General features: G+C 43.8%; 1 protein-coding gene across 2 annotated transcripts in view; it reads left to right on the top strand.

Annotated features, from left to right (window-relative positions):
• Positions 1-13,090: 13,090 nt before the first annotated feature.
• Positions 13,091-25,968, top strand: part of PSD3 (pleckstrin and Sec7 domain containing 3) — a 119,122-nt gene continuing 106,244 nt past the window's right edge. Inside the window, exon 1 of one of the 2 annotated variants that reach the window (XM_058865130.1) lies at positions 13,091-13,197. Coding sequence is in view for 1 of the 2 variants with exons in the window: in XM_058865129.1 (XP_058721112.1) it covers positions 16,906-16,926 (21 nt within the window). In the remaining variant the exon portion in view is untranslated. Of the gene's footprint in view, positions 13,198-16,771; positions 16,927-25,968 lie in introns of those variants that run through there. The other variant, XM_058865129.1, reaches the window with a different exon arrangement.

Here is a 25,968-nt window from a genome sequence, read left to right as displayed (position 1 = left end):
ATTAATTGTTTATGGTTATTACTTGACTACTCTAATTACAGTTGTTCCTTTCAGAATATCTACTTGGGTTTTGCGAATGATATTTTTAAAAGCTGAGAGTGAAATATTCCTTTTAGTAAACCCATTTTTAGTTAATTGGGAAAAAAATGAATGCTCTGCTTGCATATCTTCACAGATGGGGTGACATAAGGTAGTTTCTCACACTGTGGATATTTAAAGCACAATGCAGCTGAGAACTGAGAGGCCTTTGCTACAAAGAGCAGTGAAAGGATTCAACATGAGACAGAGGCTTACACAGGGAAGACTTAACTGGGTTGACTTTCTACTTCACCGGTACTAAGTAGCTCAATTAACATTTTCCCCAATAAAATTAGGATCTTAAATGATGCTGATAAATCACCCAGATCCTCTCTCCTTATTTAGAACTCTCTACAGGCTTCTCTTAATTTGCTTCTCCTTTATGTGTATGACAAGCTTTCTTCAGGAAGCAGAGAGTGAGAGTTCCTCTAGGGTTTAGCCAAAGTTGCATTTGTATTCTTCTTACCTCATATGCATCACCAACATACACACTAAGACAAGGTATTTCTGTTTCTTTATTCTAGTTTGTGCAAAGTATGAGCTAGGTGGTGAGCCACAAAAAGCTGGCTCCCCAATCATCAAAATTTTATACCAGCTGTACATTTTAGCAAACAAATAAATCCAAGTTCATTGACTACAGTTCTCTTACTAATTAGTATTTGACCTTCTACTGGTTAAATTATTCTCTCTCTTGTCATAATAATTAGTTCACATACATGGATTTCTTTTCTCTTGAGTCAGTAGGTTTCTTTAGTTGGTGGGCTCTGAGTCGGTGGTCCCCGTCTCCCTCTGCCAGAATTACTTTTTACTCAGTTGGAGCTGGTCCCAGCACAGTGCTGTGTTTGCTCTATTAGTTTCTTCCTTATCTTAGGAGTTTTGCCAAAAGTCCTTGTGGCACATATATTTTGCTTTGTTTTTGTCCACTATCAGCAGTACATCCTTCTCCCCAAGCTTTGTTAACCTCCCACTAGCTCTGAAATTACTGAAGCATTTTAAGCTCTAAACTTTAACAAGGCAGTTCTACCAACAAATAATTTGTCTTTCAACACCTGGACATCATTCAGAACCCATGTTTTCTTGAAGAGAAATGAGTGTAATATGGGAGCTAAATATTGTTTTATGTCAGGCTCTAACATCTCTTGTATGAAAGCGGGTAAAGCCAGGTTACACGCATCATTATTTCAGGACCACCCCACCATTCCGTGGTCCTATGTTTTCTGTCTTCTATGCAGAGACCTGGCCATATTTAACTTGGAGAAATCCTGAGTTGTTTCAGCTGAGGAACAATATTGTGTCTCCCAACCTGTGTTATAGAGGAATCAAGCAAAAATACCCCTTGCCTCAGATTTTTATAAAGGAAGAGGGAGTCCAATGTAATGCGCTGAATGGAGAAGGCACCTTCTTACCGTGTAGTGTCATGCCAGGCCGAGCCCATAGGTGGGGAAAAGACACAATCCTTTGCATGCGTGACAAGTGTGTGTGGGGAGAGTGTGACTGACCCTTGCACTGCCCCAAGCCTAAGGACAGCGCTGCTTATTTACTGTGGGACTCATCAAGTTGGGTGGAGATCCACGAATGCGGGCACATAGTAAGCATCTCATTTCTAGGTATTTTGTTCTTTATCTTTTTGTCTGTGACCCACTGTAATACCAGTAATACTACTTATGACACTGACCCATGCAGCCTGCAGCGCAAGTCCCAGTGCCTGTGTTCATGAATGGAACTCCCTGATGGCTGCACTTAGACTTCTTAGAGTTGCTCTTTTGTTGTGAGCTAGCTCCTCTGTCCTAATTCAGCTCCTGAGTTTGGACTAAAGTCCTAGAAGATTTTTTAAAAATTAAAAGCCAAAAATAGTGAGATTTCTAAGCAAGGCTTATTAACTCCAGAAGCTCACCTCTCCTAATTATTGATGCATTGCATAGATAAACATCTCTTCCTTGTAGAAAAGCAGCCTTGTCCCACTTGCCGGGAAAAGTTATTCCTTCTTCCACTCTCTGTAAATAACCTCTTTCAAGGCTTCCTTTGCCTGAAGTTGCATTGAAATGAGCACTGATAATAGGAGTCTGTTCCTTCCCTGGTTGCCCTTCCCTCAAGCCTTAAAAAACTTGCTTTTCTTGGTATTGCAAGATGAGAGGTTCCCTACTATACAATGTCTCTTGCCAAAATTCAGGAGGTACTACTGATCTTTAGGGTAATGAGCTGCAGGTTGGTGGTAGTCACACAGGACAGATTGGCAGCATACTTGTCAGCTACCTCAGCATCTGTCCAGCACGGTGCTAGCCCTGTCTCTGTCCTGATCTGGATGCTTGGGCAATGGGCAGAGCTAAAGGCTGAACTACTTCATCTACTTGTGAGTGAGCTATGGTTAACACAGGTTAAACCTGCAGAGCTGGGGTATAGTTCAGTTAAATAATCCAGTGGGCTTAGAGGACAGAGACTGGGAGCAGAACAGAGAAATTCTGCCACCATGCTCCTCAAAGCAGTCCCTAGAGTGGTACTAAGCAGAGGAGCTGTAAGATTAAACCTTAGCACTCCTGCTATCACACAGGAGTGGCTGTAGGGCAATGAGTGGATGTGCAATGTGAAGAATGTTTGCAAGTGGGCTTGACACACCTGGGGATTGTTTACATCACTTTTACAGCCCCTTTTACAAAAAAATACAGGCTTCTTTTTGCTTGCTTACATCTACTCATGTGGGACATATTATTTTAATAAAGAGTTAAACAAAGCTGGTGTCTTTAAATCTGCCCACACTATTTCAGAAAATGCTCTGAAATTGTGTTCTCTGTGAATGCTTCTGAAGACAGATGTCTCTTAGAATTTAAGGTATTAAACCCAGAACAAATCAAATCCTTCTTGTTTTAGGTCAGGAAATGTATATGAAGCTTTGATACAGACTGTATCAACTAAGAGAAGGTGATTTTATAGAAAATTCCAGTCTGGAGAAAAAGTCTCATCAGTAGCTGTTTTTAGTGATTCCACGTAGATCTCTCCTACAGTGAAACAAGAATAAAAACAATAGACTACACTGGAAAGGGTCCTGTTACTTGTTACCAGCTTGTAGGAAAGAATACACCTATTATAGAGAGAATCCTCTCAGTAGGCTTGGATGGCTTGATATTGGGAAACTTATGGGTCACAGCAACATTAGGCAAATAGGTTTAATCATTCACTTGGAGAGCTTCAAATATCAATACTTATCCAGAGGGTTCCTGTATTCCCCATGTTTACTTGGAAGCTACTGATATCTCACCAGTTTCATGTAGTCCTCTTGAAGAACTTCCATTTTTTTTAAAACACCTGGAATATTTTAGAAAAAAAGTAAAATAACTTCTTAAAGAGGGTACCTGTCCACCTGGAAGACTGTCATAACAATGAGCTTTTCCACCAGAATTTACAACATCTGCACAATGTCCAGCTTTAAATTACTTTGGCTGTCCTTTGCTTGGTGTAAAGCAAGTTATTTCTAGACCTGTCTGCCAAGTGAAGGAGCTGTGAACTGGGATTCAATTTGCCCAGGATCAGACAGACAGACAGGCAGCAGCAGAACCTGAGTTTGAATCTAGGTATTTCTAGCTCCATGTCCCAAAAATTTATATTCTACAAACCTGGAACATTTTCTTCACACTTGATAGCTTCAGTAATCACTGCTCAGGTCTAATGAGAAGGTAGACTGTTGCATTTTTGGTTTATCTGGCTGCTAGGCCTGTCTTAATACAAACGAGTTACACAGGCAGCAGGACTTACAAGGAATGCTGAACAAAAGCCAGGGTTGTTTTAATTTAGAGAAGAGGTAACTTGGGGGTCATACGATCCTTGTTCATGTAATTACAGGAGTGCTTCAGGAGAGAAAGGTATAATCTGTTCTCTCTGCTGGATAAGATAAATGCAGCTGGCTGAAATTACAGGAAGGGAAATTTAGATTAGATGTTTTCCACTTGTTAAGATAGTGACACATCTGAAAAGATTACATGGGAGAAAGAAGGATACCCAAGCCCAAAAATAACAGGGATGGTTAAAATGGCGTTCATGCATTCACACAGCTGGTATGGGGTAGATTAACATCTTTATCCTCTGAAATATAGACTACAGAGTAACAGTCTATGAGATGTACATAGCCCATACAACATGCAAGGGCAATGGGAAAACAATCTAAAGATACCCTTTAGTCTTCACCTAGTCCCCTACCTCTGCCCCCTACTCTGAGGCATCATTTGACATTTTGGGAGCAAAAATACCATTTTGGAAAACTTTGGTCGACACTTTGACCAAATGCAAAGTAATTTACCCATGTGTTGCCATCCCTGCTAATCACCCTCAGATCCTGTAATGCTTAATGGCTTGTAGCCTTTTCTTCCCTTACTAATGAAAGTTGTGACATTTTTGAACTAATTGGCTTTTTCCTCCATCTTGTCTATGTCTACATGATGTCTACATCTTGTCTAAGATAATGTCAGTTTCTGTGAGAAAGTAACTTGTATTTATACCTAAAGATTTTTATAGTCGTTTCTTAACAGGCAGCTACTGCCAAAGAGCCAGTCTTTTTCCTCTGAGCCTCCTACATTTTGAGTGGAGTGACTACCAAAACAATCGAGGATGCTTCAAGATTAAACATTGCAATGCAGCTCTACCCTCTATATGCCATGAAGAATTTCTTGCTGGGATTAATGCAGACTCAGGGAAGAGTGAACAAGGGTGAATGCCATGCCATAACTTAGTTCTGCTGATCTTTCCATTACTCTTTCTCTATGATGTTGGGGCAGCAACTCAAGTGTTCACCAAAGAGCTGCCCTTTGGTAACCAGGAGCTCTTCCCTCTGCTAGCAAAGAGAATGAAGGAATCCTCTAGTTTGAACTGGCAGGATTTGAAAGGGACGAATTGTGGTGTTAGAGCTGAATCACCAAACTATGGCCTTGTTGGCCTGCTAGCAGGACACATGTATCACAAGGAACTTCTGCCGATGGTAACAAAGCGTACAACACTCATGTGAAGTTTTTCTTCCTACAGATTCACTCTTTTGGACATATCTCTTGCACTTGTGTCAGTATTTCCCATCTACCATTAGTGTCCTGCTGGATACCTTTGGTAGGGAAAAAAAATGCCTAGATGAGTAAATCTCTGGCCAAGGCTGACTGCAACCCAACGAGATGTACTTCTCCCTGTCTTTGCCTTGGAACAAACATATTAAGTGCTGATTTCCATTAAATTAATTTTCCCTGAGACCTCTGTCCTACCTTTGTTTGGAATTATCTAACCAGTTCAAAAGATGCTATGGGAAGCAGACAGAGGCTGCTGGTAGCACAACCCCATAAGCTTTTGTTTTCTTAAGAGAACCCAGCTAAAATAAGAACTGTTCAATCAAATTGTTGCTGCCTGTGTGTTGGTCAAGTGAGGCACTCAAGAGAAAGCCTGCACCTCAAAAACCAAGGAGGCCAAATCCAGCAGACTCCTTGGGGGAACACACACTATATGAATATGTTTATATTTTAATATTTGTAGTATTTGTTTTTGTTTCTTTGATGAACATAAATTCCCTGTCCAGGCTGGACTGTGATCAGCCGTGCTCTCAGTATAGCTTCAGCAGACTGTGGGCAAAGGAGATGAAGACACCCTTGTGGCTGAAGGGCAGGACTGAGTACAGAAGAACTGGGGTTGTTCCCATCTATATTGTTGCCTTCTTTTGGGACTAGAGGGAGAAGCTAAGGCAGTGGGTATCAGGATATGGCAAGAGGGGAACCACAGAATCTCGATACCAAGTATTTCCTTCCAGGGAACCTTTATTAGCTTCCTTGTCATGTGATTCATTGCCATTTTAGAAGTTAAACATCAACTTTAAAAAAATACCAGTTAGACTGAACTGTGAACTTTTTGGGTTAGGAGCAATGTTACACACATTTTGTTCTCTCTCATGGGGTACACTACATTAATATTACATTAATACTTTTGAAAATAATTAATAATAAAACTATTACATTAATAGTTTTGAGTGGTCTGTACTGTACCTTATTTACTGCAACATGCTCTAGTCTTTGAAAGCATTTCACTGTGTTCCTTTTCAGGATGGCTGTCATCCTCTAGTGCACTCCAAGCATATGCGTTTTCCCCATAGTTGTCCAGTCTATCACTCCAATCCCATTTGAAATACATAGTGCTTTAAAGATGATTATATACCCTAAAGATGATTCCTGTCCATAAAGGGAGTTTTTGACTGGGGATTTGTCTTTTCTTAGAGAAGACCTTGGTGGCTTGAGATCCATTTGTGGTAGGTATAGTTGTGTGGTGCATATACTATAATTTGTCAGATTTTCTATGGGCTCTGATCTATAGGAAAACCCATGATTTTGGTGGCTATAAAGGCAGATTTTATACCCCTGTTCACTTCCACTATCTTCCTCTACTGGATCTGCAGCCACATACTTTAGCCAGATTAAAATGCCCAACCCCTGCCAAGTCTTGTAAAGCAGTCCTTGGATCCCAAAGATCTTCTGGCTTTATTAATTTCAAACACAGCTTCCTAAAAAGTATAAAAGACCTTTGACAATCTTTTTTTGCCAGGTTACCTTAGTGCATATCACACAATGAGCCTCTCCATGTATTTGAATGTTTCATATCCAGAAGAAACCCTCGCTGAGATACTTGCAAATCCTCAGGCTGCATCAAGTGCAGCTGTATGGCTTGAGGTCCATAGCCTCAGTACAAAGATTACCTTTGTGATGTACACGTTCCATCCAAAAAATGCATTCCCTGCAGGAAATGCAGGGGGAATGCAGGAAATGCAAAAAGGATTCCTGTCATGCCACCAGATGTTTTGATAGTTGTGTGTCATCATAAGACTGCAGTATTTGTTTTCTTTAGAGATCAAAGCCATTATTTAAGTAAATTACTTTAGCAATAATCACATTCCCATGATGGGAAGAAGAAGGATTTTCCATTGTGCTCTTGGCTTTTGCTAACATCCAGTGCAAAAACTGCTTTTCATAGGTGTGTCTAAAGAACTGCTGGATGAGTTTGTAGGAAAAGCTGATCCTTTATATTTTACCTACAGAAGAGTGATCTTCATATCAAGGGAGACACTAACACATTTACAAACACAGACTTGCAAAGAGAGGCAAAAATCTTCCATCCAATTCAGAAAATCCCCTCAAATTCAAATCCAAGATGTCAGTCAGGTTTATTAATCTGAGCTCATTGATTGAAAGGTTTTCCCAGTTCAAGAAGGGGGATGGAGGGACAAACCTGAGTGCCTCAGGAATATAATTCTCTTATTTTTCCATCCAGTTCCAACAAGCCCAGGCAACCTGGGGAAGTTCAGGCCCTCCTTGATGTCTCATTCTGCAGAGCTTACTCCTGAGGCAGCTGGGCTGGCTGGCTGTTTTGTGGCCACTTCAAATGTAGAAGATGCATTCAACACAGTTCTTGACCAGCTAAAAATGGGTATGGGAATCTGAGATCTTTGGGTCCTGGATTTATAAAGTAGTGGTGTGTCTGTCTAATTTAATGTATGTGACTACCTGCAGTGGGACTGAAACACATGTTTAGTAGGGACTGAGAGGCGCCTGGCTGAGAGACATTTGGTTTATTGCCATGCAAAGAGCAGCCTTTTCATATTGAGCATAACACTCCCTTGCATCTGTGGTTTGATTGGGTCATTTAACTTCTCTACCTCAGTTGTTTCATCTGAGAAGTCAGATTGCTAGGGCTTGCATTTTTCACAAGTAGTAGGAGGATTAATTCATGAGTGTGCACCCTGGACTTTAGATGAGCCTACAAGTATGAAAAACTATAATTAAGATTGCTTGTCCTGCACTTGAAAACACTTGCACACAGCCTTATCCTGAGCACAGCTGACTGTTTGCCACTAGAACTTAAGGCAGTGAAGGCTGAATGTGCTCAATAGTATTGGAATCGGACTAAAAATTTACTTTTAAGACAGCCATTGAAAATCCAAAGTTTGGGAGTAACCAAGAGAGACTCCAAAGGCCAGAGCAGGCAGTGATAGTGTTCCACCGATTCCAGCAGGTTTTGAAGAAAGCTTGTATCTCTCACAACTGCCTCAGATAGTTACCACTTCCTCACCATACATACTACATCTTCTGCTTCTCTCAGAAAACAGGAATCCAGGAAGTTCTTCAAGCCAGAAGAGACTATTTCTGGCATCAATGAAAGGGAAGAAAACAGTATGTTGCTTCTATACCTAGCTATCAAAATCTAGCATTCTAATTAAAAGTATATAAATGCAAAAACTCGTGAAGGATTGGAACACATACTTGTGGAACTGAGCAGTTTTTTCCCTTGGGCTGACTTTTGAGTTGAATTTGATCTTGAGATAATTAAGGAGTTGTAAATCTGGCTTGATGGAATTGTAAGAAGTCAATATGGCAGTGGATGAAATAAATCAAGTTTTTAGAAACAGAATAAATAAAGATTTTTTTTATTTGAGGAACTCAGGAGCAGCACATCTGTTCCACCTCTAGGTGTTGGATCCATGTGGTTGTGGTAAGTGATAGGGACTGGTAAATGACAGGCAATGCCCACCAACACTCTCAGTTATTCAGATAAAACCTGCTTTGGAGGAAATGGAATCTCCATGCTAGAGTATTGCATTGTGCATTTCATGCCTTCTGCCTTCCTCGTGAGGATTTTCTGGAAATAAGGGGAAGGAAGAGATAGATGCTGTATAGCACCTACTCTGGCTTTTAGTACAGGCATCTGGGGTACAGAGGAAGATATGTGCAATGGTGAAAACTAATGCTGTGGGCTATACCACAGGAGCAGGTGAGAGCTGCTTTACTCAGTTGCTGACAGAAGAGTAAGGCTGAGGTGAAAAGTTTGAAAGGAGGTCTAGTGTCCAGCTTTGGAGAAGAGCAAGAAATTGTAGAAGATTGACATGAGAGGATGTGAGTCTTCCCCAGTAGCCAGTTTTTAATCCACATATTCAGTGTGTGATGCACATGGGAGGCATATGCTCCCTGTCTCTTGATGCAAAGCTATGCCTCCCTTCTTGCTCTGTCCTCCCAGGCACCTCAAGGCTGTTCTTCTTCTAAGGCTTTCCATCCCTTCATATGACCCTTCCAGGCTGATAATAGCTCAGCAGGCTGTGCAGCAGCCTTGTGTGGCAGGCTGCCCCAAGAAACCAGCCACAGAAGAGGAAAACACCATACTCCCCCATGCTTGCTGAAGCAGCCCACTGCACAGCAGACCATGGCTGTTACCATGGTGCTGCATCACAAGAGTGGCTGTCTCTGGTGTCACACTCTAGCTGACACATGATACTTCTGTCTCGAGTCTTTTTCAGTATTGGCTCCTGTCCTCTGCTGTGGGAATGAATGGTGCTTTCCTTTGTTTAGAAAATCTGCTGAGAAATTTGCCAGCTGAGTCCTTCCAGCTCTGACCGAAAGCCAATAATGATCTGTTCACACTGGCTAGGCTCACTCTGTCCCAGTGAAATGGGCTTGTCCCCATTTAACTTTCCACCTGTCATTTGTGACTGATGTGTGCTTGCTGCCTGGGCAGAGCTGGGGAGGGATGCTGATGTGCCCATCCATTTCTAGCTCTCTGCTGTCAACACCCATTTGTTTAAGCAGATTTGTTTAAGCAGAGGAAGTGATCTTGTTAGTACTTCTCTTCAGAGCAATGTTTTTAGCGTTTTTGACTGGACCATTTCAGCCAGAGGCTGCTGTATGAACATGCCAGAGTTATAGGCCATAATTATCTCATTTTGGGGAGGAGAGTGGGGTGTTATGCTTTATGTTTGCTCAGCTCTGAAGGCTGCTTGTTGCATGTCAGTGCAACTGACAATTGTAGCTGCAGCAGTCCTTCTCTGAGGCGGGGTTTCCAGGTGTGATAGTCCTGTAAAAAGCTGCTGTCTACCCTACAAAAAAAATGCCATTGAATAAATATTTTTTTCTGCCTCATGCCTCACTGGCTTTGTATCTGATGTGCAGTCTCAGTCCTCTGAAACATCTCTAGCAGGATAAAGAAGACACTCATGAAAAAGAGAAAATTTTACAGGAGACTCAAGGGGGATATGCCAGGGTCTAAGGAAGCCAAAACCACAAACCCACTATATCTTGGCTTTAAATGTGTGCTTCCCTTGATGACAGCAGACCATACAGTTACAGTGTTTGGCAGCTCCTTTTGGAGGGTAAGACCAGAAAGATTTCTGTGAGACTGGCTAAGGTTTACATAGAAAGAATAATGTTCTGTAGAATCACATATATTGTTTGTTCAGGAGGGTAAAAGACCACCTGGACCATTTCTCTTCTGCTTAAATTACAATATCTCCTCACCTGTGTGTTTGAGTGCACTTTTGAACACTACTGCTGATATTTATGCAAAACATTCTTTTTTCTTGTGGCTGATAGTCTACATGTGCTACTTTCCTAAATGAATTCATCTGGTTACAAAATGCAGGCACAAAGTAAGCATGGCAGAAGGAATCAGTGAGTCTAGGGCAGATGGGGCTCTCAGTGGAAGACTCCTAAAAGTAGCCATGCTTAGGCAGAGGTTTTTCACTTATTTTGAGATGGCCTTTGATAATCTGATTCAACAGATGAACATCAGGTTCAGTGCTTTGGCCTGAGAAATTATTTCCTTATATGAGTCCCTTGCTTTTCTACTAGGCACTGTATTCCCTGGGAAAGAGCTAGAGGAGAAGTGTATGCCAGATGGACTTGTGGTGCTGATGATTCTGGTGTGATACATGCTCTGTAGTAGAAGGCAGTGTGTCCTTGTTAAGCTAGGGCTGAGTTCATTTCTTCTCAGTAGCTGTGACAGGGCTGTGTTTTGGATTCAGCATGACAATGGTGTTGATAACACACTCTGATGGTTTGGTACTTTGCCAAGTTGTGGTTATCCTAAGTCAAAGACTATTCTTCCCTTGTCTCATGTTCTGCCAGGAGGCAGTATGCAGATGAAAGTGGGCGGGAGCATGGCCGGGACAGGTGACCCGAACTGACCAAAGGGATGCTCCGCACCACAAAACGTCATGCTCGCTCTATGAAAAGGGGGGAGTTACCTGGAAGGGCGGATGGTCTGCTTTCAGGAAGGGAAGGCCTGGCTCAGTCAGTGAGTGGTGAGCAATTGCATTGTACATTGCTTGATCCTTTTTTATTATCTTTGTTATTATTTGTTTTATTTTATTATTGTTTTTTTTGTTTTATTTTCACTATTAAACTGTTCTTATATCAAATCTCAACATACAGGCTTTATTTTGATTCTCCTCCCCATTCCACAGGGGTGAGGAGAGGAGACTGAGTGAACAGCTGCATGGTGCTTAATTTCCATCTGGGCTTAAACCATGACACAGTGAAAGAACCCTTCCCTCATATTCTCACAAGGCCAAATCTATCTTTGCCATATGGATGACATTGCAAAGAAACCAAAATGCGATTCTGTTGTTTACCCTTCATGTGGCAAATTGGGGGAAGGTTAAGAGTCTTGGTGATTTGATCCCTAGAAACCTCCATCTAATGATCTAATATGGCAGAGATACAGACAGAGAAACAACACTGAGCTCCTGGGTGACTCCAGCCAGGGAACTGGCTGAAATTTCCTTTTCCCTGCCTCTGCTGTTGGTGTTCCCTTTTCTGGAGTATCCTGAGTTCCTAGACCTAGCCTCTTGCTTGCCTGTCAGGAGCAGGATGGCAGGCTTTCCCCCATCCAGAGAGAAGACTAGGTTGTACCCTTAGTGTGAGGGAGCAGTCGGAGCAGGACTTGGTAGGGCTTAGTAGCCCAGGAGCAAATGGCTATTACTCTGTCACTTTTGGAGATGCTTGGGAAGAACATGGCCAACGTCAATCTGGCTAGAACCACGGTCTTCACTCTGGCAAACTTTTAGTAGGGCCCCTAGGTTGCACCATGATTGCTGCATTGGGCTGCAATTTCTGGAGAGAGTTGGAAAAGAAAAGAGTTAATGACCTGTCTCAGCTGTGGGCTCATCAGTTCCACACAAACATCCAAGACCTGTGGCTGTTTGTTGGAGAGGGGATGGCAGCCTGTTCAGAAGGTTGTACCCACTATAGATAGGCTGATTTCAGGACTCTGTAGCCCTTCCTAAACGGAAGGCCAAAGTGACAGATTTGCTAGATGTGGGGAAGAGTAAGGGCTAAGATTAAGAGAGGACATGACAGCAGAGACCCACAAGGTAAGCAAGAACCTTCCAAAGTAGGGATATTCAGCAGGATTTTCTCTGTTCTTCAGTTTGACTTGGGCTAATAATGAGATTTCTAAAGACTCATCCAGCAGGGGAGGTACTAGTGCTGTGAAGTCCCCTGTTTTGGAAATAAATATAAAATTGGAGATCCTCACACTCTGATGGATAGAATAACAAATTTGAGATTTCCCATCAAATGGTATAATTTTGGCCAATTACAGGGCTACCTGGGCAGGGAGTGTTGCTCATTTGCTTTCCTCCCAATTAACTTGTCAGATGGAGGAGGGAGTGATGTGAAATGTCTGGGTGGTTTCCTGGCCAGAGCAAGGTTCTAGGGAATTGTCCATGAGTGAAGGAGCAGGATAAGAGTCAGTTAACCCATGAAAGGGAAGTTTCCAGGAACTCTGGGTATGAGGCCAAACAAACTTGACAACCTGTGAGGAAATAGCCGAGTGAAGAATGGTAATATTGTCGTGGTTTGCAGCATACACCTTCTCACGGTGAAGCTGGCTAACTAGCCAGTGTGTTCACTGGCCCATTCCATGCTGTAGCTGCCACTCTGAGCCCTTCTATAATGATTTATAGCTGACTCTTTTAAAGAAATAATAGGAAAGTTACCATCTTTACACATGCCCAGGTTTTTTGCACTCTGCACCTCACATCCAAGTTTGCTGTTCCCCTTGTGTTGTTGCAGCTTCTTTTCTGCCCTTAATTCAATAAAAATTGGTTGTGATGGCGACTGTGTTTTTCTGAGTAAAATGGAAAAAAAAATGTTTTCCCAGCTGTGTCCAGAAAATCCAGACACATGAGGAAAATCCAATAAATGATTAACTCAGTCTTTCCATCTGTAGATAGTGCTGTTTCTGGAAAGGCTTTTAAAATGATACTATTTTTTATAGCCTTCATCTCCCTCAAGACAAAAGAGTCTCTTTGATTTGAAATGTAATGTCCTGAGAAATTTTCTGGTGAGTACCTGGATGATTGCTTACTTGTGATTTTCTGCCTTTTGAATAAGGAAAGATTATTTGGAAGTGAGTTTCCTGTACTACTTCCCTGTGAGAGGAGAATAATGAGCAAGATAGCAACTTTATTGGCAAAAAATTACAGAGTTTATACATTGGTTACTCTTTGCAGAATGCTGATTTTCATACACTCCTTTTTTATTATTCCTTCTTCTTTTTATTTCTTTGTTATGGAGTAGTATAGTGAGGAACGGTATTTTCAGCTGTGAATTTTTGACCCAGACAATTAAGTTTGTCTTAGAAAGTGGTAGGAAGAGACTGGTGCCATCTGGCTGGAACAGGCACTGACACAGCAATGTTCGATCCATGCATCCACCTAGGTGCTGCCCTGCTGATGAGAGAAAGTACCCTAGGACCCCTGTGTTGTGACCAGAAGCATGTTTGACCCATGTGTTATAGTCAGAAAAACAGGTTTGGTTTGCTGCCCTGCTCTCACTCTGGTGCTCAAATGTGGGCTTGCTTGGCAAGCACACTTTGGCAGCCCTTAACACTGCCAGTCTTACCTATTTTCCTGTTTATTGACCTCCTGTTTTCTACTCAAGACTCTTTGCAAACAAGCAGTCCACCAGCTGTCCCTCGTGGTGCTTTTCACGCTTCTGTCTTCTGCAGCCACCAGCTTCTGAGACTGTCTTCCATTTCCCGTGCTCTGCTCAACCTCAGCCCAGCACCCATGCACGTCACCCACCCTGTGTTGGCTCCCTGCTCCCCATCACTGCCTGTGGCTCAGGAATTCAGAGCACCGTAGCCTCTGCACAGGCTGGACTTGACTGTTTGCCACCTTCTAAGTTTTTGGGTTTTTTTAAAATTTCTATTTGGGTTGTGTAAAAGTACCTGCTGTATGCTCACAACTAAATTCTTTAACAATTAAGAGTGCTCTCTAACTGTGATATGTAGCTCATAACTACTTAGCAAGTTGCCAGGCTTTGTATCAGCTTTTTGTGACTTTTATTTTTTTTAATATAAATACCTGGAAATTTATATCAAGCATTTGGACAAAAATACAGATTTACTTCATATATGTACTAACCCTACCAAATTTCTCTGCTGATTGCCTGTTCACAGAAATGTTTTAGGATTTAATATGCCCCCTCTGCAGAAAACAATGACCAGTGGTGTAAGAAACACACATTTGTGCTAATTTCAGGACTCCATCACCCTCCTTTGCAGAGAAGCTAACCAAGAGCTAGATGCACACATTGTAGAGGCTTGCAGGACCATCCTGCTGCAGGCTGGCAAATGTTCTCCTTTCCCAATCCTTCGGCACAGAACTGCCTTCCTGGAAGCCTAAATGTCTGGGTGACTCAGACCAGATGCCTGCATCAGAGAGAAATTTTTTTTTCTCAACACAAAATAGAGGGGGAAAAGCTCCAAACTGGAGTGCAGTGGCAGCATCAGCCTCCTAGGTGCCCAGGGCAGGGGGATGTGCCTCGCAAGGGACATCACCAGCCCCTCAATCCCGCCCTTCTTCTGCTCCCAGCTGCCTCTTGGCCTGCAATTGCATGACCTCAGCCTGTCAGGGAAGAGGCAGGCAGAGTGCATCAACTCCCCAGAGATTCAGGCACTGGGTAGTTTCTTTTTCCGCTGCATTAGCCATCTCAGATGTGGCACAGATGGGGAATCTACAGCCTGTGCCCCCACACCAGCTCCTGAGGCCCCCAGGGTGTCTGACAGATGGGACAAAACCCTGGTGGGGCCAAAACACATTTGGCGTGACATCTGAGGCGGGGGAGAGGGGTGAAGCCCTTCAGCACATCACCCAGCCCTGCCAGCGCAATTCACCCACAGACAATGGGTATGGAGGAACTATACCACAGGCACCTCTTCAGGACCTGTGCCAGCAGTTTCAGGGGATGGAAAGACATGTTTTCACCCACCTGTCCCCAGAGGACAGAAACTACTGTACTGGAGTGCTGCTGAGCAGGGCAGGGGCCAGGTCCTGGGCTGCTCCTGGGATGGATGGTTAAAGACAGCCCATGGTGCTGGGGAGCAGGTGAGGGGCTTAGGATGGGGAGAGGGGAAGTTGTAGGGAAAGAGCAGAATGCCTTCTGAAATACAGTGTACACCAGTGGCACCCAGATGACAGAGGTGGTGCAGTCTGCTGCTGGGTGATGTGAGTGTAAAGCAGGAGCACTACTGTTTGGGTAAACGTGGAGCTGGAGTGGTGAGAAACAGTGGGTTCAGTCTAGGAGAAGCAGTGTGAACTCTGCATGCCACAGCCGTTTTGGGAAGAGCATGGGGATGTGCTGCTGAACAGACCCCCCAGACAAGTTGGAGGGGCCCAGAGATGGTGCTGCTACCTGTCTTATTGCCAAACAGGGAAAGCTTTAGGCCAGGGTGCTTCAAACATTATGACTAGTCATACTTTCATCCTGCCAGAAATGGATTTTTTTCCCCATGGGACTGAAGAAAAGCTGAGATGGCCCAGTGCTGGCAGGGAGGGTGGCCCTCACACCGAGCTGCAAAGCCAGTGGGGAACAAGGCAGGGCTATGTTGTCTCCTAAGCCACAGAGGTGCTGCTCTGTCTGGGTGTGGTACACTTTTGACAGTAATATCATGGTGATGCACTTCTACCACCAACACTGTCCAAAGCCTTTCAGAAGAGCACAGCATTAGAGAACAACTTTGCCTACCCCCTAACATGCAAGTTTTTTTGCCTATGCTTGGAATGAAGCAAACATACAGCATGTTCCTGGTGCTGAGAGATTTTTCCAGAAAGCCTGTCTTCAAGTTTGATTGGTTAAAACCGAAGAAGTTTTCAGCTGCCTTTGAACAAAGCACAGATACACTAAACTTACAGAAAATGACATCCTTCTTTATGCAGTCTGCCAGCTACTTGTGTAGTTAACTCCTCTAACTGGGGTAATGAGATTTGGGGGTATTTTCTAAAGCACAGCTTTTGACAGGAAAACCCCACTTTTACTTGAAAGAACAAGGCTCAGAGGTCCTAGTTAGACAAATTCTGATCACGCGGCCGAGTGCTCTAAAACCTGACGATGCAAGAGAGCTTTCAGCAAACTATGAAAAAAACAAAAGTGGAAAATCAGTTTCAAGTGTTCAGATGGGGTTACTCTGGAGACGTCTGCACTCTTCTGCTTTTTGAAGTCGGTCTGCGAGGAGAAGCCCCAGGGCTGGAAAAGGCTTCTGCTTTTTTTTCTTTTTTTTTTTTTTTTTTTCCCCCCCCCCCCCCCAACAACTGCGATCCGCACTGAGGGGATTTAAGAGCAGAGTACGGCATGTCCCAGCCCCCGCGGGCTTTGGACGTGTTCCTGCCCAACACCGCTGCTACACGCGGTCTAGGTTGTGCTTTTCACTCTATTGCTTTGCTAATCCTGATATAATTCCCTTTTTTTTTTTTTTTTTTTTTTTAATCTTTTCAAGGAGCACGTGGTGTACTCCCCTCCCCTTCATCGCGCCGACCCCCGCCCCCCTTTCCCCTGCCCTCCCCTCCCGGGCCGCCGCCCCGCCCCGCCGGGCCCGGCCCGGCCCCGCCGCCCGGCCCGCGCCGCTCCGCGCCCACCGCGCTGGGGCCGCCGCGCTGCCCGGCTCCGCTGCGGGCCGGGGGGCACCACGGCCCGGCCCGGCACGGCACAGCCCCGCTCGGCGCGGCCCGGCGGGAGGGCGGCTGCGATCCGCCGCGGCCGGCAATGGGAGATGGAGGGAGCCGGCGGTGCGGTAAGGGGCGGCGTGTGCCCGTGCGGGTGCGGGGGCTGCGCTCAGCCGGAGGCACTTTTTCCCACTTACTTTTGATTTTTTTTTCTTTTTCCCTTTTCCTGTCTTTATTTTTTCTTCTATTTACTTTTTGTTACCCTTTTTCTCTCTTCCTTCTTCCTTTATCCTTTTTCCTCTTTCCTTTTATTGTTTTCCTTTTCTCCTCTTAATTTCTTTTTCCTTTTTTTTTTTTTTTTTTAAATTCTTTTTACGGTGCCTTAAGGGAAGAAGCTCGGAGCCCACTTCTGTGCTCGTAACTGCTAGATCCCGAGAGACACCAGCTGCAGCAGGGAAGCTGCACTCAGGGCTGGGACCGCGAGCCTGCATATGGTGCAGTTCATTTTGCTTGTGTCTCCAAGTAACTTGTTTGTGTAACATACCAGCACTGTTGCTGCACTGACAAGCTCTCTTAACCTAGCTAAATTATTGAATTAAACAAGTCGTTGTCAGAAAAGCCAGCGTTTGACTGAGTAGTAGCATTGCACTTTCAGGGCAAGAGTGGGGTTGAGATGATTTCACCAAAAGTGTGAAACTGTAGAATATTAAACTAAACAAGCATGCTCTTCTGCAGTTAAGGTGCTGTCTTCATCCTTGCTCCCGGGAACTGGAGCTATGCTTCTCAATGAGAGCATAAGTATACAGTTGTAATGAGTTTGAACTTCACATAAACCTACTGAAGTTGCTAACTCCCATATAGGTGAGTATTTCCATGCTATAAACATCAATTACCTGGCTCCCACAGGGTCCAGTTAGTATACTGTCAGGCAAAGACACATATATATGTTTTTTAAGTGATTTGGGTATGTAATAGGCAACTGCAAGTACTATTAGTTTTGTAGCTTCAGTCACACTTTAATTCTGTCTGTGTGTAGGGGCATTAACACAGAAAGTCAAATGCAGTATTTGTAATGATACTGGAGGTTGTGCACCCAGTGTTTGAAGCAATTGTAATAGAACGCTGAGAGTCATCCAAGCCTTTCTGGTTTAGCTAGTAGAAAGAAGCCTCTTTCTACTCCAAATGCTTTTGTATCAGTCATATTCTTAGTTGATGTGTTTCAGCAGATGTTACCAGTTTAATGCTCTCAGAGAATCTGTCCTAGCTCTATTGATTTACACAGTCAGGGAGTCAGTTTTGGGGCATGCTTTTGGTGGGGGAGAGGTGAGGTTAACCATATAGGAGACCCTGTGTGAATGATACCATTCCATTAGAGCCCATTCACTTGGTTCTTTGGGGAGAACCTTTGTGGAAGTGGTGATGTTAAAAAAAAAAATCCAAGAAGTTTACATGCTGCTGTTTTCAAAACTTGAAACAAGTTTTGAAACAAAAAAAATAGGACTTCTTAATGCACACAGAAAATTCTTGCACAGCTCATCTGTGCAAAAGTGGTCCTCTTGTGCTGTTTGTGCCTAAGTGGACTGTTTGATTTACTATTTCCAGTTTCCAATTTATCTCTGTGCCATCAAAGTGAGAAGGAAAAGAGCAGTGAGTATCTTAATGAATGTGCTAGCAGCTTTTTTTTTTCAGCAAACCCTTCTTTACTGTTGTCAAGGTGCGTAGCTGAAAGACGTGGATGTTGTTCAGAGTACCTCCCCTCCCTGCCTCAACACCAACACAGTCCTTTCTATTCTTGCCCATCACACCAGGGAAGTCTGGCAATTGATTTTGCAGCTTTGATATAAAAGATGGTTTGGGGTTTGATTCCTGTGGGCTGAAGAGGCAGGCTGTCTGTGGGAGAGCCATGGAGCATCTCTGCAGGCACTTGTCTCCATGTGTGTGTTCTGAGACAAGTGCTGGAAGATTCAGCGTTTAGGCAGCACACTACCAAGCTGTACACTGCACAAGGCCACTGGTGCTAAGTAAGGGTTCTTGGGCCATGGCTGATAAACTGTCTTTGTGCATGCATGGTAGGTGATTGCTTGAAACCATCCCTGCTTCATGGAGAGACAGGCTGGCAGACCTGCTGAAGGGCTGGAGTGATTTTTCTCAGGCATGTGTTTATCTTTGCAGAACCTCTGTTTGCTTGCAGGGGTCTTCAAAGAGAGCAAGATGTTGGGGTACTTCTGGGTGCTGATTTAAAGGTAATTTAGATGTAGCACAATGTAGTGGCCTAGTGAAAGGAGCCCAAGAAAGGGAGGGAGGAGGGTAGTGTCTGCAGAGTAAGATTAGGTGGGTGATTCCCCAGGGTACTAGGGAGCCATCTGCCAAGGTGCTTTTCTTCAGCTGAGGCTGGACAAACCTGCGAACTGCTGCCAAAACTCAAAGATTGGGGCTGTCAGAGTATCCCGCTCCACATCTTTGTTGTGAGTGCTGAGGATCTCCAGGGTGCAGCAGCTGTTAGAGTTATTTGGTGTGAGTCTTGCTGAGCTCACCCAGCAAAGGTGGGAGTAATGTTCCTAGGATCAGCAGGGACACACGCCACCCACTATCCTTGAAGGGACATTCCCTTGCAAATGCTCCCTGATGGAGAGCTGGCTTCTTGTGGAGCAGGGATTTCTCGATGTGCCTGTCCTATCCAGACCTTATCTGGGTGGTTCATTGCATCCTGGTTGTAAAATTGCATGTGGCTCCTTCCTTCTGGAAGTTTGGCTGAGAAGAGGATGTGTGCTAGGGAGCTTCTCTGGACAGTCACTGTACAGCAAAGTGGGTCTTCAGATAGACAAATTTAGGTCTTGTGCAATTTGTGTCCTAAACTTCTGTGTCTTTCTAAATGGATTGATGGCCTCTAAACCCCATGATTACAGAGACTATTTCCAGTCTTCATTTGTTTGTAGTGATGTGAAATTGTGGGGCAGGGATTATTTCTATTTATGTTAGAAATAATTTTCTTCCGTTAGATGAAAAAGCTGTTTGAGACCAGCTCAAAGTGTGTGCCTGACACTTTCATTCTGGATGTAAGTGTTCCATTCCTCTCAGGAGTAGCACTACTTGAAGTATCCTTCTGCAGTAGGTTTCCAGATACTTTCTCTTGAGTGCAGCTCCTCCGTGCTCTGAGATGTTTCTTGCTATTTTGCCAGCTTCTGTTGGAGACCACAGACTCCTATGATACTAATGCATCCAAACATTTATTCTCTGCATTACAGAACTGAGTAAGGCAGGTTTGTGGATGGTGCTTAAAAGCAGGGTGGGGTGAGAGCTAGCCCTGTGGGTGCGGGCTAGGTTGCTACAGGGTTGAATCAGGAGTCAGAGGAGCTCTGGTATTACCTAGCCCTTGAAGCTTGAATGGCTCCTGAATTGACTGTACTTCCTGGATGCTGTTAGTAAAAAAACCTGTTTGGGCACAGGATCGGGCAGTCCATCAGAGTGTGAGCACTGCATTTCCACCTCACTGAGTACCTCAGCCACCAGTGATGGCTGTGGGAAGTGTGTGGCATTTGTTGTTGCTTCCTTTGCTAACTGCACAAAAAGATTTTCAGTGTTGCAACAGCTGGGGTAAGCTAAAGGAAACTAGGCTGGAGCTGGCTTCTGAGGATGGCCTGAAAGGGCAGACACTAGTCACTGCCACGTGTGCCAAGAACATCACGGTCATAGCCACAGCAAAATCTTGCTGCCTGGTGGAGGGACTGTCTTGCACAGGAGCAGAAGCTGGACTTGATGATCATGATGAGTCCTTTCCAACTCGGTGTATTTTATGATTCTATGACTGAAAAGAGGCCCTTGTCTTGAAACTGTGATACAGTATTTTGGGAGCAGTAAGAAAACAACCTAAATGACACAGATTACATAATACAAGCCTCCCTTTTTGCAGAAGCAATGAATGGGGCTTGCTTTCTCTTCTTGGCATGAAATGGCACAGTGGAAGAGGTAGCTTAAAGTGTACTTACAATGTTTTTACAGCAGTTTTCAAATGGGAAGTGTCATTTGAGTAATAGCTGCATCTTCCAGGCTGAATGAATGCCAAGTGTGATGGCAAGATGCACTTAGGCCTGGGATATGTCCTCATGTCAGTGCTAACAGAAGAATGCTTGCCAGGGAAGCCCTGTTCTCAAGAGGAAACAAATTCTAGTACCAGCAAGTTCTGGTTGTCGTCAGCTGTCTTGTCTGTGGACTTGCTGTGACTTAATGAGGAAAAAAGGAGAGGTATTGACTTCCTCACCAGTGGGACATAAGTGCCAGCTGGCCTGTGTTGTGCAGCCTGTGGGGGATGAAACATCTTTGATGTCTTCTGCCTTCCTGCCACAGCTGAAACAGCCTGTTGACTTCTGACTGCTTGTGGGGCCATAGCTGCCTGACAATGCTGCAGTCCGTAAGGTGCACTTTCTTAGCAAGCAAACAGTCTTGCAACAATGTATTTCAGTTCCTGTACATCAGGAGAAATTTGTTGAGGTGTTTTCTCGCTTCTGCCTCAATTGTGCTGCAGATAAGATGGCTCGTATCAAACTTCAGTCAAATTTCTGCTCCAAAAAACTTCCGTTGAATCTAGGCAAGGCTCAGAAAAAACTGCTGAGGTGAAAGCTGTAAAATGAATTTAAATATGTAATATGTAATAATCATGCAGAATCAATAAGCTATGTCTGAGTTAGCAGGAGATACCTACCCCTTTTTGCATACACTGTTGCTGTGTTGTGGTTCTACAGTTTGTGCTTGCCACAGAGAAAATACAGGTTTTTGCGCTTGCACAGATGTAAATTCTTCCAGTGTAGAGTAGTCCGTCTGATGGTTGAGTGTGGGGTGTTTTTTTGTTCGTTGGTTTGGTTTTTGGGTTGTTTTTTTAACCATTCACTGAAATGGAACATTTTAATTACTTGGGGACACTATCTTAAACTATGTTTATACTATTGATTTGAAAATGAAGATGAGCTCTCCCACTACCCTGTCCTTCCATCAATAAAAGCAGTGTATATTTAGCTGGACATAAAGAATGTATAGCACATGGCAGAGGATGCCATCTGTAAATTTCCAAGGGACAGCAGATGTTGGCTAGGGTTTTGGAAAAAATGTAGTTGCTTAAAGATACAGAACTAAATTCTGGTGGGCTCATGAGGCATTTAGGTATATTCAAATTTTAGCTTCCATGGAGCAGAAATCCATGTGGAGCAGACCTGTAGCCTGTCTAAACACTGTTCTGCCATCTGAGATGCCTAAAGACGATGGAAGCACACTACCTGCTTCCATCCAGTTTGCTAAATATACTGGAACAGACTGAACAAAAACAGTAAATGTAAGATGTCTACTACATGCATCACTGAATTCTCTGCATAAAAGATACTGTCTTTGCACAATTTTTCATAAATCATACCCCAATGCTCTTTGACATAACTTGGAATTATATCGGAAGAATACTTGCACTGTGGCTTTATAAAAGTTTTGGGTGTTTTTCATTATCTCTGTGTGTTACATCTGAGAACACAGTGGCTCAGGCAGTGAGCTAAAGCCTTCTTCTCAGAGGGCTTGTTTTGATTCTTGCACGTACCTTAGAAATAATGAATATATAGCCACAGGTCTGTACAGTATGCATCAAAAATCACTAACTTGGCAAATTCAATATGCTGAATGACCTTTAATGCTAAAGTGTAATCATACAGACTTTGAATTAATATGCTGTTCACAGCCATGCAGTTACTACTCAGACAGCGTCAGCCTGTGCATAATAAAAAGCATTTAATTCTGTGTAACAGCTGACTCCTTCCTAACAACTTCAACCATGCAACAAAGCAAACATTTCTTTAAGGGGAGAAAGACTCTACTGCAAGTCTAAAACAAGGTGACCAGACTGGAAAAAAAAATTACCTGCTTGATACTTCTGCTAAGGCATTAATTTGAGGTTTTTTTGGTCACTGTTCCCAGGTTTTTTTCCTAAGCAGCAAGTCTTTTGCTTCATTTCTGAACTCTGTTTATACACTGAAATTCTGTGAAGTCTGCCTTTATGCAGGGAGAGTAGTTTTGATAGTATCTGCACCCTTTCAGTTTTGCTCTCTCCAGTCTGACTACTTCCTGTGAGGCTGCTCATAGTAAACAAATCCTGTAGAGCTGGGAATAATGGCACAGGAAGCCTGCAGTGCCCTGGTGCCTTTTGGTGAATCCCTGGGGTGAGCTGTGCAGTGTGTTGTTGTAAGGACTCAAGAGCTGGATGGTACTGAGCCTGAGGTCTGTCCAGTCCACAGCCATGCCAAAGCCTGGTGAGCATAGTGACTCAGTGCACTCATTTGGGCTCTTTAGCTTTAGCCCAGGAGCATGTATGTGGTCATGGAGATCAGCAGATGCTCAGGAAGAGTTCAGCTTAGAGATTCATGAGAAGGATGGGATTTCTACATTGTTAGGGATTTGTATCCCTTGAGCTTGTTCACCCATCTCATCAGATACCTCAGTGTTTTGGTTTCTGTGACACTGCTTTGCAAGGAGGTTGGTGTTTTTGACTACAAACTGTACCAGGAACCATGTCCTCTTTGGTGGGGTGCTGACTCCCAATACCTTCTTTTGTCTTCTGGCTGTTGCATTAAAAAAAAAGGTGCTGAGTTACTGATTGTTCTTTGCTTTTTTCAGACCCCTTATCACTTCAAGCACCTCTGCCACATCTCTCAGTTGCCTCACAGCTGAAAAGTCTTACATGACCCTCTCTAACATCCCAACTTCTCTGCTGGAAAACAGCTAGAGGCAGTGCTCTCACAGAAGCCCATTCTTTCCTCCCCACCTTCTGGCTTTCTATACATTTCCCTGCAACTCCTGATAGTTAGGAATTAGTTTAAAACCCAAGCTGAGATGCCTTCTCTTTCCAAACCTTGGCTAGCATTAAATTTTAGCAGCTCCAGCTGAGATTAAGCCATGCAAATCTCCTGTTCTTTTGAATTTCAGTCTATTTTACTGGTGCTTTAATTCAAGAACTACAAACATGTATATTAGTGTGGGGAGATGTGAGAAAAACAAAAGTATGGTGTATGAGGTCACATGGAATTAAACACTACAACCCCTGCTAGTGGTCTTACTGTGAGCACCACACTCCTCCTGTGATGTCGGTGCACTAGGTTTCACCAGTTAGCAAGTTTATTTTAATGCCAGCTTTCTGCATTCAATCCTGTTACTTAGGAAAATTATTTAAAACAAGCTTAACAGGCACAGTCTTTTCAGAACAATTGGTATGACCTGTCAAAAGCAGTGAAGCTTGCTAAGCTCTTGGCTACGCAGGGATGATGTGACAGCAGAGGCAGAGGATTCTTTCAGTGCAGGATTCTGTAAAGACTTGTCCATGGCATTGTAACTTGCTGGAGAAGGTTTTAAAATCTGTGGGAATCTTCTGGCCGTCATTCCTGCTGAGAGCATAAACTCACTGTATTCAGGGTATTTGATAGGTTGCTGACAGGCAATTGAATTTTTTTGCTGCTAGAGATGTTGGTGAAGCATTGAGAATGGAATAAGCACAGCCTGGGATTAGAAATGGTCCAGGTGTGGCTATGAAGTTCTCCATAGTAGGCTGTGATTTACAGGCTTTTTTCTGAGCTTGTGCCTCTCTGTCTCAGCTACCAGTTCCTTGTGAATGGTCCTTAGGTCCCTTCAGCTGATGCTTCCTCTTAGCATGAGTGGTCTCCTGCAGTCCAGAATTTTGGCTTGCTCCCTGAAGACTCATGCTTGAGCACCTGTCCTGTTCTGCTTTTTCGCAAGCACTCCTTTCCCAGGTCTCCTGCAAAGAGTCCATCTTAACAGCATCTGTCCTTTCAGGGAGTCTGAAAAATTCCAGACTGGAATTTGCCATTTAATTATCTGCTCCTTCGAATACTTCCTCCTTTTTAGACATTTTCAAAGAAAATGTATGACCTTAAGTGTGAATGCTATAGGAGGCATGGGTTCACACTGCTTCTTTGTGCTCAGACTGACCCATTCCTTGTCACAGCTGCTGTGGACACTGTCATCCCCTTCCACTGAGACAGAGCCCAGCTCTCCTGTCAGCTCAGCTGAGAATGGTGGTGAGGTAGCAAGAGTTTGTTTTTCAGTTAAAGCTCTCTGACATGTAGGTATGTGTGCTTGTTTGAGACAAGTTAGGAGGAAATGTTCACCCCAAGACAGTATGAAAAGGGAAAAAAGGCCCTAAGACAAAACCAGTTTGTCCCAAAAAAAGGTCCCAACCAGAACCTCAGTGAAAGTCAAAAGAGGATGTTTTGGTGCTTTTCTTCTGTGGAAAAAGGAGAAGCATATTCTTCAGCTTTTTATAACTCATTATACCTATCTAAAAACGACTGGGATTTTTGGAGGGCAGTTTGAGGGGAGCTTATGACTTGAAATGAAATTCATCCAGAAAGTGAAACTGTGCTTCAGGAAAGGAAGGACACAGCTCTCATCGGGAGCTAGACACCACTCAAAGGTGAACTGTAGGATCCTTGCAGATTCTGACCCACTGCTCCATTTGCACATCCAGACGGCAGAGCAGAGGCAATGTATGCTTTGTGCTGGGCTGACTTATCTGTCCCCAGCAGCTCCTGCTGGAGTGGCAGGAACCCTGTGGTCTTAGTATCCTGCTGCTGTTCAATTCAGTGCTGAGACACGGATTCAGCAGCTTCATTCCTGAGCTGGCCTGAAACCACCACGAGCACCATGGGCTTATCTTGAAGAATCTCTCTGCTCCCTAAGCATGAAACAGAAAGCCAGCAAGGTAGGACCTCTGTTGACCCATGCCAATTCTTTATGTGTGGTCAGTAGAAACAGGCCCAGTGTGTTGGCAGGAGGTCTGAGGGGTGAGGACTGCCAAGTGCAAATTAATGCAGCCTCATAAATGTTATCTGAAATTCAGTGAGAGGCAAATGCAGCCTTCCTAACTCCTGTCCAAAAGCTGTAACCTAAAGAAGTAGGCTTGATTAAACATGTTCAAACAGGCAGAAACCACTGCAAGAGTGATGCACAAATCAGTAGGAACTTGCTGCCTCTCTGCCCAGAGCATCACTGAACTGAAAAATAATACACCTATGGCTCTTGAGAAATGTATGTACAGCTGGGCTGATTTAAAGGGGATTGGTGCTCTAAGTGTCACCCTCTCCAGCAGTGACAAAGACAAGGTGGTAGTTAAAGCCCTCTGAGGGAAG

The sequence above is a fragment of the Poecile atricapillus genome, chromosome Z (assembly GCF_030490865.1).
Source record: "Poecile atricapillus isolate bPoeAtr1 chromosome Z, bPoeAtr1.hap1, whole genome shotgun sequence".
NCBI classification, from domain to species: Eukaryota; Metazoa; Chordata; class Aves; order Passeriformes; family Paridae; genus Poecile; species Poecile atricapillus.
This window is presented reverse-complemented; position numbering and strand designations above follow the sequence as displayed.